This window comes from Urocitellus parryii, chromosome 3 (assembly GCF_045843805.1).
Source record: "Urocitellus parryii isolate mUroPar1 chromosome 3, mUroPar1.hap1, whole genome shotgun sequence".
In the NCBI taxonomy this organism is placed as follows: domain Eukaryota; kingdom Metazoa; phylum Chordata; class Mammalia; order Rodentia; family Sciuridae; genus Urocitellus; species Urocitellus parryii.
Window position 1 is genome coordinate 193,996,794 of NC_135533.1, and position 17,442 is coordinate 194,014,235.

Sequence of the window (17,442 nt, forward strand, 5' to 3'; positions counted from 1 at the left end):
TACGAGAGATTGAACCCAGGTGTACTTAACCACTGAGCCACATCCCTAGCCATTTTTATTTTTTTAATTTTGAGATAGGGTCTTGCTAAGTTACTGATATTGGCCTCAAACTTATAGTCCTCCTGCCTCGGCCCCCCAAGTCACTGGGATTACAAGCATGTACCACGGGACTGGCAGATTTAGTGTAATTCTTAAAGGTTTTGGGATTTCCAGAATGGCAAATGAGTCTTAGCTTCAACTTAAGTCACCAGTTTCTAGCTGCATGGGTGCCTGATAAAAGAGTCAGCTGGCCTTCAAAGTTTTGAAGCCAGGCATTGGCCTTGCTTCTCTAGCTATGAAAGTCCTAGATGGCCCAATGTAAGACTCATCTGTCTATATTAAAATGTGCTGTTGATGTAGCACCTGCTTCGGTTACCATGGATAGATCTGAATAACTTGCAGCAGCTTCTCCGTTGGCCCTTGCGCTTTCATGTTAAGGAGATGGCATCTTTTCCTAAACCTCACAAACCAATCTCTGCTAGCTTCAGACTACTACTTCTGTAGCCGCCGCCGCCGCCGCCGCCTCCTCCTCCTCCTCCTCCTCCTCCTCCTCCTCCTCCTCCTCCTCCTCCTCCTCCTCCTCCTCTTCCTCTTCCTTCTTCTTCTTCCCCTCTCTCTCTCTCTCTCTCTCTCTCTCTCTCTCTCTCAGCCTTCCTAAGAATTGAAGAAAGTGATGGCCTTGCTCTGGATTAGGCTCTGGCCTAAGGGAATTCCATGGGTGGTTGATCTGTCTAGACCACTGAAATTTTCTCCGATCAGGAATTATGCACGTGTTTGCTGGAAGAGTACTTTGCATATCCTTCAAGAACATTGCCTTTGAATTTATAACTTGGCCAACTGGTCAAGAGGCCCAGCTTTTGCCCCTTGTCTTGGCTTTGACATGCCTTCCTCATCATACTTAATCACGTTCAACTTTGATTGAGGTGATGTGCGACTCTTCCTTTCACTTGAGCATTTAGAGGCCACTAGAGAATTGTTAAGGCCTAATTTCAGCCCTTTCTGTACATTAGATCATTTGGTTTTAGGACAACCCACTTGGTCTTTGAAGGTCTCAGTGACCTCAGGCTGTAAAAGGAAGGAAGTCTCGGGGAATAGAAAGGACTGTAGAGAGGAAGGGAGATGGGACAGCTGTTGGTGGAGCCCTCAGAACACACACATTTATCAAAAGAGTTTGCTGTCCTATGTGGACACCCTTCATGGCAGCCCCAGTTAGGAGAGTGACATCAAAGATCACTGACCACATGGCTGGGAGAGACCACTTGTCAGGACGTGAAAGGCCCTGGGCAGGTCTCCAACATTGCAAAAGGAAAAAAAAAAAAAATCTCTAACACAGATCACCATTACCACAAGAGATGTAATAATCATGAAGCAACTTATTATATGGTGGTGATAATTAACAAAATACGGGCATATGGCACCAATGGACTCTCCTGATACAGGGTTGTCCCAAACTTCTTATTTATAAGAAAATGCAGTGTCGTCAAAGCACAGTAAAATGAAGTATCAGAAAGTGAGGTAAGTCTGGATCAATTTCCTATTTCTGCTGTAACCAATGACCACATAATTAGTGGCTTTAAACAACACACATTTATTATCGTACAACTCTGAGATCCACAAGTCCAAAATGGGTCTCACAGAGCTAAAATCAAAGTCTTGGCAGGACTGTGTTCCTCACTGGAGGGTCTGGGGAGGATTCATTTATTGCTTTTTCCAGTTTCTGGAGGTTGCATGAATTAGTTGGCCCAAGGCCCTTTCCATTTTCAAAGTGAGCAAAGACCAGTCGAAACTTTCATTGGGCTCTTTCTCTGATACTGACTTCTCTGCCTCCCTCTTCGCTCTGTAAGGGCCTTCGTCGTGATTAAATGTGCCCACTGGGATAATCCTAAATAATCTATTTGAGGTCATCTGATGGGCAACCATGATTCCATCTTTTCATGCAGCATAATGTTCACAGGTTCCACAGATGAGAACACAGACATCTTTGAGGTCCGGTTCACCTGCTTGTCTATAACCCTCCCTACTCTCCCTGACCTCAATCCTGAGCTTCTTTCTGTCCCCAAAGATCTACTCACCTTTTGTTTCTTTCCTTTTTTCCTCCAGATTCTACTTATGATCAGCCTTTGCTCTGTCTTCCCTCTTTTTGGTTTCTTTTCTCTTTTCCCTCATTTCTTGGGAGATGACTGGCTTCTAGAGACAGAAAATAAAAAGGATGATAGAGAAGAAGGGGAAAGTTTTATGGCTCCAAATGCTAGGATAGAAAAGAGACACAGAGGCCATCAAACAGTGTTAACACATGACTAGCTACACATTGCACGGAAACTAAATGAGCTGGATAGTGGAGTAAAAACAGCCCTTTCTATCCATTAGATCACTTGGTTTCAGGGCAACCCTCTTGGTCTTTGAAGGTCTCAGTTACCTCAGACTGTAAAAGAAAGGAAGTAGATATTAGTGGTTCTCAGGGGTGGCTTCTGGGTCAGCAGCAGCATTTCCTGGAATTATTTTTTTTTAACAATGGACTGCAGTCAGGGGCACTCTACCACTGAGGTACGCCCCGGCCCTTTGAGACAGGCCTCCTTAAGTTGCTGAGGCTGACCTTGAACTCATGATCCTCCTGCCTCAGCCTCCTAAGTAGCTGGAATTATGGGTGTGCACCATGCTTTCAGCTTCCTGGAAACTTACTTGAAATGCTGGTGCTTCACCCTGCTTACTGCCTCGGGAGCTCTTGGCATGACCCCCCTTTCACCCCTCACTACCAAGTCTGTGTTTTAAAAAGCCCCTTAGGTGATTCTGATGTTATGCTGAAATTTGAGAACCACTGAACTAAATTATTATGTCTGCTTTCCCACCCAATAGAATAGTCTAATTTATTGGTATGTCAAAATAAATATAATTTTTAGTAAGAAGAGGATAAGAAAATGTTAAAAAAAGGGAATGGTACTTTGGAAGTCTGGGGTTTTTAGGTGCCTATGTGAAGGATTTTCATTAAGAATTTTGTTAAAATTCCCCACCATTCAGCATCTCATTTCACCTAAAGTTATGACCCAGCTCCAAACCCTGGAGCATCTGTGTGTGGAGTACATATTTCAGGACATGAAATGAAGCTCTCTGATTTCCACTGAAATGCGCTCTGTGTGTTCCACACCCACAGGTCTATAACACTGGCCCCAGCACCCTTCCTGGGTCATCTGTCAGCATCTCCTTCCCCAACCGACTGTCATCTGGTGGTGCAGAGATGTTCCTGGTGCAGGAGATGATGGTGAGTCCTCTATTTTCTCAGTTGCTTTGAGCCTTATATCGGCCTCTTCAAATTTTTGTGCCCCACCCACCCCAATATCAACCCAGAGAACCAACTCATTCTACCCCTGGAAACCTATCTGAGGAAGCCGGAGGACCTGGGACTCCTGAATTTCTTCAGTGAGGCAGTTTGGTTAATGCTGTAGGGTGGGGAATGGCTGGTTGTGGACCCGCCTCTTGGGATGGGCTCTACTGGCTCTGGGAACCTCAGAGACCGTCCACTGTCTTGCATGTGTCTGCATTTCTCTGAGGAGAAGATCCACAGTGTCCATAAAGATTCTCAAAAGGCTACTGACACCCAAGGATAAAGGTTAATCCCTCAGATGTAAGTGTAGGTTGCAACTCAAGTTTACATGTGGAGTACGCCCCTCTGTCGGATCCTGAGTCCACCGTAGATGACTTGGTCTCAAGGGTTTGATAATAGGAACATGGTCATTGCCATCTTTCTCCTTCTAGGACATCACTTTCTCCCAGTTTCCCCTTTCTCGCTGGCCTTTGTCCTTATCTCCCCACCTTCTAGGGGGCCTTGGGGCCTCCTTTATTCTACATCCTGTCTCTGAGATCTCACCCAGACTCATGGCTTTAAATCCAGTCTGTGCTGACAATACCACTTGTTTCTAGCCCAGACCCCTCCCACGAACTCCAGATGTGAACAGCCAACTACCTTCAGCCCATTTCTACCTGGATGCCTGACAGGTATCTCAGCTTTATCCAAAAGTGAGCTCTCATAGTACTCTTTTGTCATCATGTTGTTGTTTTTTTTTTCTTTTTTTAATTATTGCTGATACCATAATACCATACATACTGGACGGGCTATAAAGGAAAAGTTTTATGACTCATGGTTCTGGAAGTTCAAAGTTGAGTGGTCTCATCTGGCAATGGCCGCCTTCTTGCTAGGAGAGTCCTAAGGTGATACAGACCATTATATGGTGGGAAACAGCAAGCACCTGTCTGTCCCCACTGCCTCCCTTCTCTCTTATTATAAAGCCACCAGCATTCAGTCATGGGAGTAATCACCTCTGATGACCATATCTAACCCTAATCTCTTCCCCACCTCTAAACACCATAGTCACATTAAGTTTCCACCCTCTGGATGCCTTACAGTGGAAATTAAACCCTAAGGAGAGTTTCTCAAGGGGCAAGCTATACCCAAACTACAGCCCCTCCAAACCTGCCCTCCCACAACTTCCCTAGCTCAGCACATAGCTACTCCATTCTCAGTTGCTTAGATCAAAAAGCCTGGGTCATCCTTAATGCTTTTTTTTTTTTTTTCCTGTTCTTCACATCCTATCCATCAGCAGGCCGAACATCTCTACCTTCACAACAAATCCAGAAGGTTACCACTGTTTACATCTCTATTTCCAGCACCCTGGTCCCAGGCAGCAGCATCTGTCGCCCAGGTTATTGGCAGTAGCCTCCTTACTAGTGCACCTGCCTCTGCCCTGGACCCAGCCCCAGAGCGATCCTTCCAGAGTATAAGTCAGCTCTGCTCAAAACCTTCCAGTGGCTTTTATTCTCCCCAGATTCTTCTAGCAACTCCACTATCCCCACGGCCTGTCACGAGTCAACTCTGGCCTCATCTGGCAGAAAGATGTGGTAGTGCAAAACTGCTCACATAGTGTGCCCAAGAAATAGAAAAGGGATTGGGAGTAAGATGTAGTCCCTACAGGCACAACCCCAAGGACTCACTCCCTTCAACTAAGATTGACCTCTTAAATTTTTTTTTTTTTTAGTTGTAGATGGAAACAATATTTTATTTATTTTTATGTGGTGCTGAGGATCAAACTCAGTGCCTCACAGGTGCTAGGAGAGTGCTCTTCCACTGAGCCCCAACCCCAAGGTCCACCTCTTAAAGTTTCTACAACCTTCCAATAAATAGTTCATCTTTGACTTCATCGAAGGATAAATTATTGATGAATTCAGAGCCTTCATGATCCAACCACTCCCCCACAGCCCCATCTCTGACATTGCTGAATGGGGGACCAAGTCTTTAACATGAGCTTTTGGGGGACAGTCCTGTTCCAGACCCTAAGAAAATCTCCAACAGAAATGAATCCCTTTGCTAAGTAATTTGAGTTTTGGTTGCTGAAAATGCTTTAGCATGTCCAATTCGAGTTCTCCTATCAGAGTGCTCTCTGGGAGCCCTTCGGTTCCAGTCTCCAGAGTGACTCAATGTGAAGTGGTGCCTCCTGCTGAGCCCCCTGGGAAGAACGGACCACAGAGCTGGGGACAGCCACCGAGAGGGGAGCTCTTGGCAGTGGCTCCTGTTGAGAGACTCGGGACAGCATTGCTCTTTATATGAGCACAGAAGGGACAGGCAGAGAGAGGGACAGTCTCTCCTTGGAGTGTTTGAAAATTGGGGCAGCAAACTCACAGCGTGTGACACATCAGAGCATAGTCAAAGAAGACCCTGCCCACAGGGTGGAGGCTCAGAGAGCATTGTGTGATACTGTCATGGTTTCTGGCATGGCTCCTCTCTTGGGTCACATGGGCCAGAAACCAGAACCATGTGAATGTTGAATGTAGAACAAGTTCCCTGCCAGCCTGCGTTGCCTATTGAGTTGGTTATAACCCTCAAGCAAACCACATATGCCTGTCTATCCTCTAAATTTATTTTTTTTTAAATGTTCTGGGAACCCCAGGCCTCACACATGCTAGGCAAGTAAGCGTTCTACCACTGAGCTATGCCCTCAGCCCTCTTCTTCTTAAATGTTATTAATCATCCTAACCATTTCACCTTGTGCCTCCACTTCCAACATCTAGGAATAGTCTCATAAGGCATGCTAAGAGTTTTCAATAAACTTTCTACAATGTTGTAGAGAGACAGAGTTTCCAAAGGCCAAAAACACTCATGGACCAAAACAGGAAATTTCAGTCACTTGGATTCTGAAGGTATCTGAGAACCCAGCACACGCTTTTTCCTCCTTACCAATCATCAAGCCAAGGAAGAGTCACTGGAAAGAACTTTGGAGCACATTTCTAAATGGCTGGCTTTCATGGAAGGTTTTAGACGTGGTTTTCCTGAGGATTGGCAGCACTGCCTTGTCAGTCTAGCTGAGTGGACCCTCAGACTCCATGTGGTATGAGCTGGCAATGATCTGCTCTCTCTGTTTGCAAAAGAGATTTGGATTTTCGAAACTACATAAAGCCTGTGATAGAATTCTCAAGGGCACCAAACCAGGTGAGCAGACCAGCTCATGGCATTCGTGTGTTATGGAAAAGCAAATCCACTGATAGCTCTCCCTGAGCAAGTGGCGAGGCTCATCCTTATTAACAGTTGCCACTGGAGGCCAGAATGATGAGAACAGAAACAAAAACACAAGCATGATGGGGTGACATGCTGCAGTGACGGGGACAAGAGTCCCGGATGCTTGTTTGATAGGCTGAAAGCTGGCTTACCCTTCACCTTCAGTTTCTAAGAGTAAGAGCGTCCTGCAGCTCAGCCAAGTACCCAGTCCTGCTGCCACCCTTGCTCATCGGAGCCTGAGAATGCTCACTGGGTCCAGAGCTACTTATAGAGCTCATGATGTCCCCCACTTTGGTGTCCAGGGACTTTAAATGGAGCAGGGCATTCAATCTGTAGATCTGGCTGGTTTAGTGCTAGTCAAACTCGCTCCTCTTAGAGAAACCAGGGCTCCTTCTCCGTGTGGCCCCTGAGCCTGGTGGCATTCCCTCCCACCCTCACTCCCAGCAACTACTATTCCCAGCCTTTGACAGGCTACTGAGCACCAGGCACCAGCTGGATGTGTTAAGCCTGCTGAAACCTAGTAGCAGATGTCTGTCATCCTTCCCCACACCCCAGAGGACCCTCAGAGTGTTCCTCTCCCTTCAGCAGTGCCCTTGGCATCCACGCTGCCTGGTCATCATCCACATAGTCAGCAAGAGGGTGTTCTTGCTGGCTCTGGGCTAGTCCCCACCTTTGGCCCAGAATCTGGCAGTTTTCTATCACCAGAGCATCTTCTGTGCTTGTCTGGAGGATGCCTTGAAGTCAAAGATGTTTGTGAGTGAAAACTTTGCCTGTATAGGAGACATTTTTAAGAGGATTCCAATGAGGTGAGACCACTCCACACTCTAAGCCTCTGTTCATGATCTTCTTTCCTCATAGAAATGACCCTGAGCCCCTCCACTCTGCTTGTTTTATTTAGAGACAGAGCCATGATGGTGGTCTTAAGAAAGGCCATTGATTTCCTTTGCTTTCCACCCACAGGGGTTGTGTGGAACCCTGTGGAGATACAATGATTTCCCACAGCAAAGAGAAAATGTGGACAGGCCATTGTGGAATTCGTGTCCATCAGGAAACCAAGTTGTAATGAAAAGAATAGAAAAGAGTCACAGATCTTTTTAGTCTGTCTAAAGTAACATCACTACCAATAATAAATTCTTGAAACACTGGCTGAGCAAGCACTTATTATGTGCAAGGCTCTAAGAAAAGGCTCAAGTTACAAAGCTGCTGCAGAAGTTCACTTGTAGTCGACAGATATATAATATGCAATTGCATTACCACATACGAGGCACGTCCAGGCCCAAGGGACACATAGGGGTAGAATGCCCACCTTGGGGAGGGAGCAGGAAATGCTTCGTGAAGCTGGATCTTTGAGGTCAATGCCTAAATGATGTGTAGGAGGTCACCAGGAGAGCAGGTGAAGAGGAGAACCTTCCAGATAGATGTCATAGCCACTAGAGTGAGTGTATCTTCTGTACTTGGAGCTATGGTTCTCCATTGTTTCCATGTAGCTCTTATACAGACAGGCAAAGGTGACTGTTCCCTGTGCTTTCCTTGGGGTGTACAGCAGACAGAGATCTCGGCAGGATGACAGGAAGTACTAACCCTTGGTCAGTCCTATGATAGTGGTAAATTAATGCTCGTTCTGGGTGCACGGTATGAGCACACTCGTGGGCCTGGGCCTTCATTTCTGCTGACTTAGGAATAGGGACAACCCAACGCCCTGTCACCTAAAGCTGTTTAACTGCACGCACGCCATGCACATTGTCAGCAAATGACCCTCTGGCCACTGCAGAGGGCAGTGACTCTGTGGCAAGATGGCCTGTGTAAGGCAAGTTGTAGCCACTTGCTCCTTAGAGAAGATACCTGTTGGAACTGAGGATATATCTTCTCTCACGCAGTTTGATGAGAACTGGCCTGAAAAACTTACCCACTTCACCTGGCATCGGTTCTGCAGAGATGAAACATGAAGCAGAGCCCCTGAACGTGGGTCTAAGAGAGGGCCAAGATAGCACCAGCTCTATGGCTAGTGAAGGGAAGACCACTTGAATTTGGAGGGTGGCCTGCTGCACGGTTCAGTTTTAAGGAGTTAGATTTAAGGAGGAGAAGGGAGATCACAGTGGGTAGGTGGCTAACAGTCTCTGCTCTTTATCACTGGGCTGTCCAGCCACCTTCGAGGGCTTGGGCCATTATTTTCTGGACCTGCAGCTGCCCTGCACCCCTGGCATTATCTAGGTGTTGGAAATGTGGAAACTGATGCTCCACCCAGACCTGCTGAATCCTAGTGGGCATTTAAACAACATCCTGGGTGGTTCGTTTGCACATCAATATTTGAGAAGCCCTGGTCCAAAGCCTGATGCTTAAATCTCTCCACCCTTCCCTTTCCATGTCTGCAAAATGGTGATGACAGTTCTTGCCACATGGGGCTATGGTAGGGTTTTTTAATCCACATGTCCATTCATTCAACAAATGCTTTACACCCAGCGTATGTCAAGCATTGGGTTACGACAGAGAACAAAATAGACAAAAATAATAATTATCAGCCCTTGTGTACCTTCTGGTGGGGAAAGATAAATAATAAGTAAAAAAATGTAGTTCATTACATGATGGTAAATGCCATGGAGAAAATAAAGGAGGCCAGGGGATGGGAAGTGGGGAGAGAGGTAATTTTAAAGAGTGATTAAAGTCTTGTGGTGAGCTTTATTCAGGGTAAGGAGACCAGGGCTCTCTTACAGGAGCTTGTAATGAGATCTTCTTTGTGCTCGAAGGCCTTGCCAAGTTTGTGTTTTCTGACAAGTATCTGCCCTTGATTTTAGCCCCATTTGATTTCTGTCTTTGGAAATGCCAACCTCCAGGCCATGCCCACATGGCATCCAGACTGGACATCCAGAAGTCTGTGTGTGTGCGTGTGCTTATTCGCTAGCATTCCCTCCGGGGGAGTTTTCTGCCTTAATATGAGTCATTTATTTCTCTGGCAATAGCAGTTGACAGTGACACTGGTTTTCTAAGCCAGCACATTTCACATGAGAAAAGTCCTGGATTTTACGACTTAGCCATGCTTGAAGGATAATTGCAACTAGAAGCCTCCCCTGCAGCAGGGCTTGCTGCAGTTGAGACTCGGCTTGTACAGGAGCCAGAGCCTGGGACTTGAAAGCAACCCAGCACATAACCCAAAACAAAATCCTCCAACTTACACGTCTTTTTCAGTCTCTACTACCGTCCTCTGTCATGAACACGCTTCTTACTCCCTACCCCGATTTACCCTCAGTTTTTTTTTTTTTTCTGTAGACATTCAAGGACTTGCCCTATATCAGACTAGCTCACTGGGTAAGAGGCTCCTTCCAATGAGGATTCAAGGCTCAGGAACCCCTCTCTAGCAGGAACAGATGCACATACGGCCCCAGAGCAGCTTTGGGGGGATTATAGGATCCAATCCTCCACCTTTGTACAGAATACAATCAAGATGTCTCCCCAGTACAACAGAACCTGTTTCCAGCAAGTTCTCTTCCTTAAGCCGTTCCAGAATCCCTCAAATCTCATTGTTATGACTATGCTCAATTCTTCATGCTCTAATTTCCCCCCCTGACCTTTTCTTAGTAAAATGGAAAACAGTTGCCTAGTTCCCTATTTGCAGAGAAGTTGTTGAGCTACATTACGTAATCATTCTTCCCCCTTGTCTTTCAAAAAAAAAAAAAAGTGTTACAATTCCTTTAATTCTCTTTTCCCCATCCGAGTGAATCCTCTTTGCTTTCTCCATATTTGCCAAATCCATACATTTCAAAAAACGGAGCCTCAAATACCATGCCTCTTTGCCCGCTTCTCATCACAAACTCTTACCCCTTAGGCATTAAGCCCTGATTTACCACTCGTAATGGTTTGGGTATGAGGTGTCTCCCCAAAGCTCCTGGGTTAATGTAGGAATGTTCAGAGGTAAAATGATGGAGTTGTGAGAGCTGTAACCTCATCAGTTCATTCTCGTTTGAATGGACTGACGGTATAGTAACTGTAGGTGGGTGGGGCATAGCTGGAGGAGGGGTGGTCCCTGGGGTCATGTCCTGGAAGCATGCATCTTCTCTATGGCTCCTTTACCACCCCTCGCTCTCTCAGCTTCCTGACTCTGCCATGTCCTGAGAAGCTCTCCTCCGCTAGGCCCTTCCCACATGTTCTGCCTCACCTTGAGCCCAGAGCAATGGAATTGTCTATGGACTGAGACCTCTGAAACTGAGCCCCAGATAAACATTCCCTTCTCTAAGTTGTTCCCGTCAGGTGTTTTGGTCACAGCAATGCAAAAGCTGACTGAAACCGCTCAAGACCTTTAGCTGTTATTACTTATCTGTGCCAACTTCCAGCCATAATCTTTCTCTGTGTCACACTCGGAGACTTCACTGAGGGTCTGTGGAAAAACCATCAAGGAAATTTTTTTAAGGGTGGGAGGCAGGTACCAGGGATTGAACTCGGGGACACTCAACCACTGAGCCACATCCCCAGCCCTATTTTGTATTTTATTTAAAGACAGGGTCTTGCGTAGTTGCTTAGTGCCTCACTTTTGTTGAGGCTGGCTTTGAACTCATGATCCTCCTTCCTCAGCCTCCCAAACATCTGGGATTACAGGTGTGCACCCTCGCATCAGGCCATCAGGGAGATCTTAATAGCCAAAACTGTAAGACTGAAACTCTGCTTTCCCCCGGCCATTTTCTACACAACCCCTTCCCCCTAACCTCCCCAACCATGTCTTCCAGCCACTCTGGACAGTGAAGACTGGCTGAACTCCCACCATGCTCTTCCCTGGGCACCTTGACCTTGCTAATGGCTTCTTTCTTCCCTCTTGCTATGAAAAGCCCACTGGTGCCTCCAGACCCCATTCACGTGTCTTCTCTTCCATTATGCCTTCCAGGGTGGGTGGTCCAGCCTCTGCCAAGAACACGCCTCCCTCTGGCCTTTGCATAATTGGCTCCTCGAAGTGCAGGTCTGAACCCATAGTTCCCCTTCTCAGCAAGTCATCTCCAACCATTTCCCTGCAGTTGCAAACCTCACTGCTCTCTGTTCCATCTCTGTCCCACTTCCTCGTGGGTTATTTTCTTCATAGCACTCACCATTAAGTACGATTACTATTTTGGATTCTCTGACTTCTTCCATGAGATTAAAAACACCAAGAGTATAAAGGGTATGACTTTTGTTCTCTGTGCATGTCTAGCATTGGGTGCCTGGACTGTAGGTTGTGCTCAGATAAATGAAAGAACTGGCTCCCCTCCCTGTTAGACCCAGCCCCAGACATATTTTTCCCACCTTGGCATAGGGGGTGAGTCCTTAGGTGCCCTGCAATGTAGCCAGCAGAGCACCTCCTGTGTCCCAAGAACTTGAGAAATCTGCCTTGAATCGAAATCCTCAAGTGGAGGCATTTGGACCCATCCCATGAACCCACGGCAGAAGTTGACTTAATCTCAATGTGGGAAAGGTAAGAAGGTGAAACTTTGAAATGAAGTTGAATCACTTATCCTAAATGAGAACTTCTAAGAGCAAAAAGTACACACCACAAACTTTGGGCAGAGAGATTATGAAAACATTCCCCCCACAACCACTGGCCCACAGACACATCCGCCCATCTCGGCCATGGCCCCCAGACTTTTTATTTTTTTTCCTTCTTCATTTTGCACATGTATGAATGTGAGCTGAACAGTCAAGTTCCTGAAATGGGTCAGGATTAGGTTTATTTTATTTATTTATTGTATAACAAAAGCCAAACACTTTGCAGAGGGTGGGGATGGCTCCTTGAATTCTGGAGCAGGAGTTTACATTCCTGGGCTCTTGTCAAAGTGAGCCGGAGAGGGAGGAAGTGTTTGCTTCTATGCACAGACCATGTTCAATACACTCCCACTGGTCACGAGGACAAGCTGCAGGCTCAGGGCTCAGGCTGTCCCTGGGCGGTGTAGGTCAGAGGTTGCCCTTTCACCGTGTGGACACAGAATAAATCTAGCCAGCAGTGTCGTCTCCCTGCTGACCGGGGCGCCTGGCCTTATCAAGGAGCCCCGAGTGTCTTGCACTCACAGCGGCTACAACATCTGGAAGTGGTAAGGCCTTACTGCCCGTGTGCTGGCTAGTTGGAATGCCGATGCCTCTGTATTTTCTGGTCCCTCAAGTGAATAGGCCTTAAAAGTTAGTGATTATGCAGTTGACTTCCCTTCGTTCCTTAAAAGCAGCACGACACAGAGCCCTTCCATGGCAGGGCTGATGGATTGTTACCGAAGTCGATAACAGGAAATGTGGCTGAGGATAAACAGAGCTCATCGGACACTGCCGACCAACACATGGTTCTCATTTAACCTGCTGAGGGCTAATTGTGTGCACTTCAGAAGCGCCAAGCAGGAAAGCGGCTTTTGGAGGTGCACGCCACGTTTCTTTTGAGCCAGAGCAACTGCCTCGACATCATTAGACGCTGAGAGGCAGTTATCTCCCCAGCTGTCAGGAGCCAACCTCACCGACTTCTTTTTAATTACCTAAACTTAAGGCCTTCGGCACATTTCAGGCCTCCCGTGAAGCCCTTGAAATCTTAGACTTAATGAACAACATCTAGGTCTCACCTTTCATGACTGTGGCGTCAGATACCCTTAGGAAAGTAGCATGAGAAGTCAGGCAGATGGCGGTGCCTGGCATCCAGAAAGCCATTATCATTTACCTTTTGATAGAGGAGTAACAATGGAGCCATACAAATAATACCTGCAGAGCCAACCCAGTGAACCCTTTAATGTAAGTAGGAGATGAGCTTTGTTCTTTAGCATAGAGGGGTCCGAGGGCTAGAACTGGAATTTAAACTGATGTAATTCTGAGGTCTCTGTTGTGTGCCTTCTGGGGGTTACGGACTCATTTATTATCCAAATCAGCAGACCATTCAACTTCCAAAATGTTTCATTATCTGTGGAAGGAAAACATTTGTGGCATGCATGTCAAGTGCTCAGATAACATATTTATGTCTCGCTTTTTCACTAAAGAGAATCTGACCACATCTGGAAATTCTTTGGTGTCACTGCTGCTCTGAAACTACTTCCCATCTGTATCATTTTAACTGCAGCAAAGGCCATCCCCACGCCTGTGAGGGGCCTGTCTTTCTCTGATTGAATGTAGATGAATTCTGTTTTGCAAGGAGCCTGGTATGGTGCACACCACGTTTCCTCCAGCATGCTCCCCACCCTCCAGCATGCTGGCCTGTCACCCAGGGCCAGGGGGGGTGAGAGCACTGATTTAGCCAAATCCTAAAGCTCATGGAAAAAAAAATCCATCAACTTTTATCCTAAGAGGCAAAGTTGCTCATGAAATAATGGCTGACTCACACGGAGGTCAAAATTATTACAATGGATTATGCTTTCCCTTTCCTCTGGAACATTGATTTTTGAAGATTTGTCCTTTTATTTTAGGTTTCAGTTTTGGTCTCAGTCACAGCCTGAACTTTCCAGACCAGATGCAGCTTGTCACAGTAGCAGTGGCCTTTAGGGGTGGGGAAGGGATTAGGGAAAGCAAGTATTTTATTTAGAAGACAGTTTTTAATTAGAAAGAAGATATCTAGAGTTAAAATTATGAATTTGCAGGCTTTTTAATGTTACTCTCTTTTGCATCAGCCTTAGGTCATTCTTAATTTCATGATCTGTCTCCAAATATACAGATTTGGAGTGGGCTGTTATTGGGGGACAGTGGTTCCGTGGCTTCATTTTTCCCTTTTGAGTTCAGAACCAGAACGCTTTCTATGAGCTGTTCATTCCTTTGGCTCTTAATATGAATGTCGAAGCTAGAGGGGCTCAAACAAAGCTGGAGCCACCTATTAGCTTACAGGCATTATTGTGGTCACCAAACTGGTTTTCTTCTTCAGATTTCTGTCTGTCCGAACAAACACATTGGAGCTTCTTGTTGCCCAGAGAGAGAAATATCAGGAAAAAATCAGAACTTGCCAAACCGATAAGCAAGGGTTCCCTTTTCACAAAGTAAAAGAATCCGTCGCTCTTCAGAAGGATATGACAAAGGACGCCTATGAGAACTCCCCGTTACCTTTCAGTGGCCAGATGGCACGCCAACATTATGTTCTCCACCTTTGAATACATTGGTAACACAAAGCAAGGTCTATCCATGATGAGGAGCTATCCAAGTTTGTTATTGCTGCCTCTGGTCTTATGTTAAATAGCATCCTTTCTATGGAAAAATCAGTAAATAAGTGGACGCTTTGAGTGTCCACCCCTCCAGGTTATTATGGATTGACATTATTACAAAGGCATGAAGTAAATAGCAAACAGGAAAATATTGGTCTTGGGATTTGTCATTAAAATATATCTTTTATTGTTCTTCAGTCAATACCAGGAAACATGCAAGAGTCAATCAGAGCAATGTGATTGAACAGAAGGTATAATGTGAAAGACTTTAAGACTATCAAACAACTTGTGAATATACTTTGCATTTTGCTGAACAGAAAGTAGGCCCTTATTTTTCCTAGTAGTAAACATCTTAGGTCAGCCTAATGAAGCAATTGGTCATTTTATGAATATTATTTTTACTTCAAACTTTGAAGTCCTAAAACTAATATCACCACAGTCACTGAGGAAAATGTGGAGTCTCTGGTGACAGGATGGGGACTTGCAGTCTTCTGAGGCCTTGGTTCCCAGCGTAGGCAGTAGGTAATTGAATTAGCAGGATAGGCATTCAAAACATTCTGGGGGGGGAGGGGTGTCGTCCAACCTCAAAGGGCGTGTGAATTCAGACAAGCAGGCTCTAAGTCGGGGCCCTTCAGGTTTACCCAGTTGCCATCAGCTGTGATGATGTAACACGATATGGAAACGTGGCCCAGAGATGGAACGGAACAGAAAGTCAATGGTTAACAGAGAAATGGGAGTTAACACGAAACACATGTGAGGCGAGAATGAACCGCCTGTCCCCTTTAATCCAAGTCAATTCAACAAACACAGCTTTTAGATCAGACCTTACCCAAGAACCGCATTGATGACGACTCCAAACATGGCTCATTGGAGTTTGTTCCTCTGCTAATTCAGTCTTCCAGTTCCCTGCCGTTGGCTGGGCACAGCATTCAAGGGGCATCGATCCAGGGACATTTGGAGGATCCTTCCCCTCCCTGAAGGCCCAGGCAGCTGGATTATGGTGAAGAGATGAGGCCATTGCTGATAGAAAGGGGGCATCTATACCTCCGCCTGTTAAAAATACACTAACTGTAACACACGCCTGAGGTTAAAGTTGGGTCCTTAATTCTGAGATGTGTTGATCTGTGTGGCTGAAATCATACAGGCTCCTGCTTTGATTCCAAGCCTGGCTCCCACCACCCTCTGGGTAACCGCTTCCACTCACCCCACTTCCAAGATTTGCTTACGAGGCCCTTGTCTCTGAACGTTTTCTGTTGTTCGACTGGTGTTCTTTCATAAAGAATAGAGGTCTATGTAGCTCGTGGTTCTGGATTCTGGGAAGCCCAAGAGCATAGTGCCCACCTCTAGTAGGGCTCTTCCCTACCTCATAAGATGGCCAAGACAGAGTAAGCTAGCCAGAGAGCTCACTCGTATAGCAAAGCCACTTCCATGATAGTGGATTAATCCATCAGTCTGTGAATGGATTAATCCATTTATGAAGGCGGAGCCCTCATGACCCAAGCACTTCCCAAATGCCCCACCTCCTAATACCGCCCCACCTCCTAATACTGTTAGCATATGAATTTAAGGATTATGTCTCTAGTTCTTAAATCCTAAGGACTAGATTCTAATTTGGGGAACAGTTTCAAGCCATATCAGCCCTCCACTCTTCAAGCCCACCCCTCCTGCCTCCCTTCTGGCCACTGCTACCCAGCAATGATCCACTGCTCATCCACGTGAACCAGGTTCTGCAGATCAAGTCTCGGGGGTGCACCAGGTTCTCAGGCTGATGCTGTTCCCTTTTCCCTGGGATTCCCTTTCCCTCCTCTTTAACCCTGGACATTCTCTTTATCCTTTGATCAGCCTGAAGTACCACTTCCTCTGAAGAAAGCCAATCGCTGTCAGGCCTGATTTCCTGGTGGGGAAGAAACACTTAGAAAATATTTACAATCACAACAGGAGCCCTGTTCCCAAGGCTAGGAATGCAGTGGTGGTGGGGTTGTGTCTGACCCCCACAGTGTGTGGAGCTGCAGTGTGGCCTAGGTACCAAGAAGACAGAAAGGGAGTTTCCTGATGAAGACTTTGGAGATGTGCTTCTCACACATGCAGAGCTCATGGGTACATGGCAGTTTATTTAACTTCTCTGGGCCTCAGTTTTCTCATCTGTAAAATGGGGATGAAAGTTAAAAAGACTAGAGGTCACCATTTTCTTTTGGTATAGACGTCTGATAAATGTCTTGCTGTTCTGGGGCTGATTCCCCAATTTCACTCCTAAAACCGTTGTGCCACTTGACAGTAGAATGTTGGCCATGAAAAAGAATGAAATCCTGTCATTTGCAGCAAGATGGATGGGCCTAGGGGACATTATGTTGAGTGAAATGAGCCAGGCACAGAAAGACAAAAAACTGCCTGATCTTATTTTATGTGGAAGCTAAAAATGTTGAACTCAGAATTAGAGAGAGTGGTTCCAAGGGCCTGGGAAGGGGAGTGGAGAGAAGGTGGTTAACAGGTACACGGGATGCAGTTGTACCTGTGACCTGTAATGTTCCTTAGCACAGCAGGATAACTGGTTGACAACAATTAATTGAATATTCCATAGTAGTTGGTAGAGAGGATTTTAAATGCTTCCAACACAAAGAAGTAACATATGTCCAAGGTGATAGATAGGCCAATTACTTTGACCTGATCCCATCCTTAGACATTGTATATGTGTATTGAAAACTCACACCATCCTCCATAAGTATAATATACATCAATTGAAGTTTGTTTTTTAAG

At 46.0% G+C, this 17,442-nt stretch overlaps 1 protein-coding gene across 1 annotated transcript in view; it reads left to right on the plus strand.

Moving 5' to 3' along the window:
* Positions 1-17,442, plus strand: part of Itga9 (integrin subunit alpha 9) — a 307,948-nt gene that overhangs the window by 247,492 nt on the left and 43,014 nt on the right. The window contains exon 23 of the mRNA XM_026406057.2: positions 3,188-3,295. Within this exon, the coding sequence (XP_026261842.1) occupies positions 3,188-3,295 (108 nt within the window). The remainder of the gene's footprint in view (positions 1-3,187; positions 3,296-17,442) is intronic.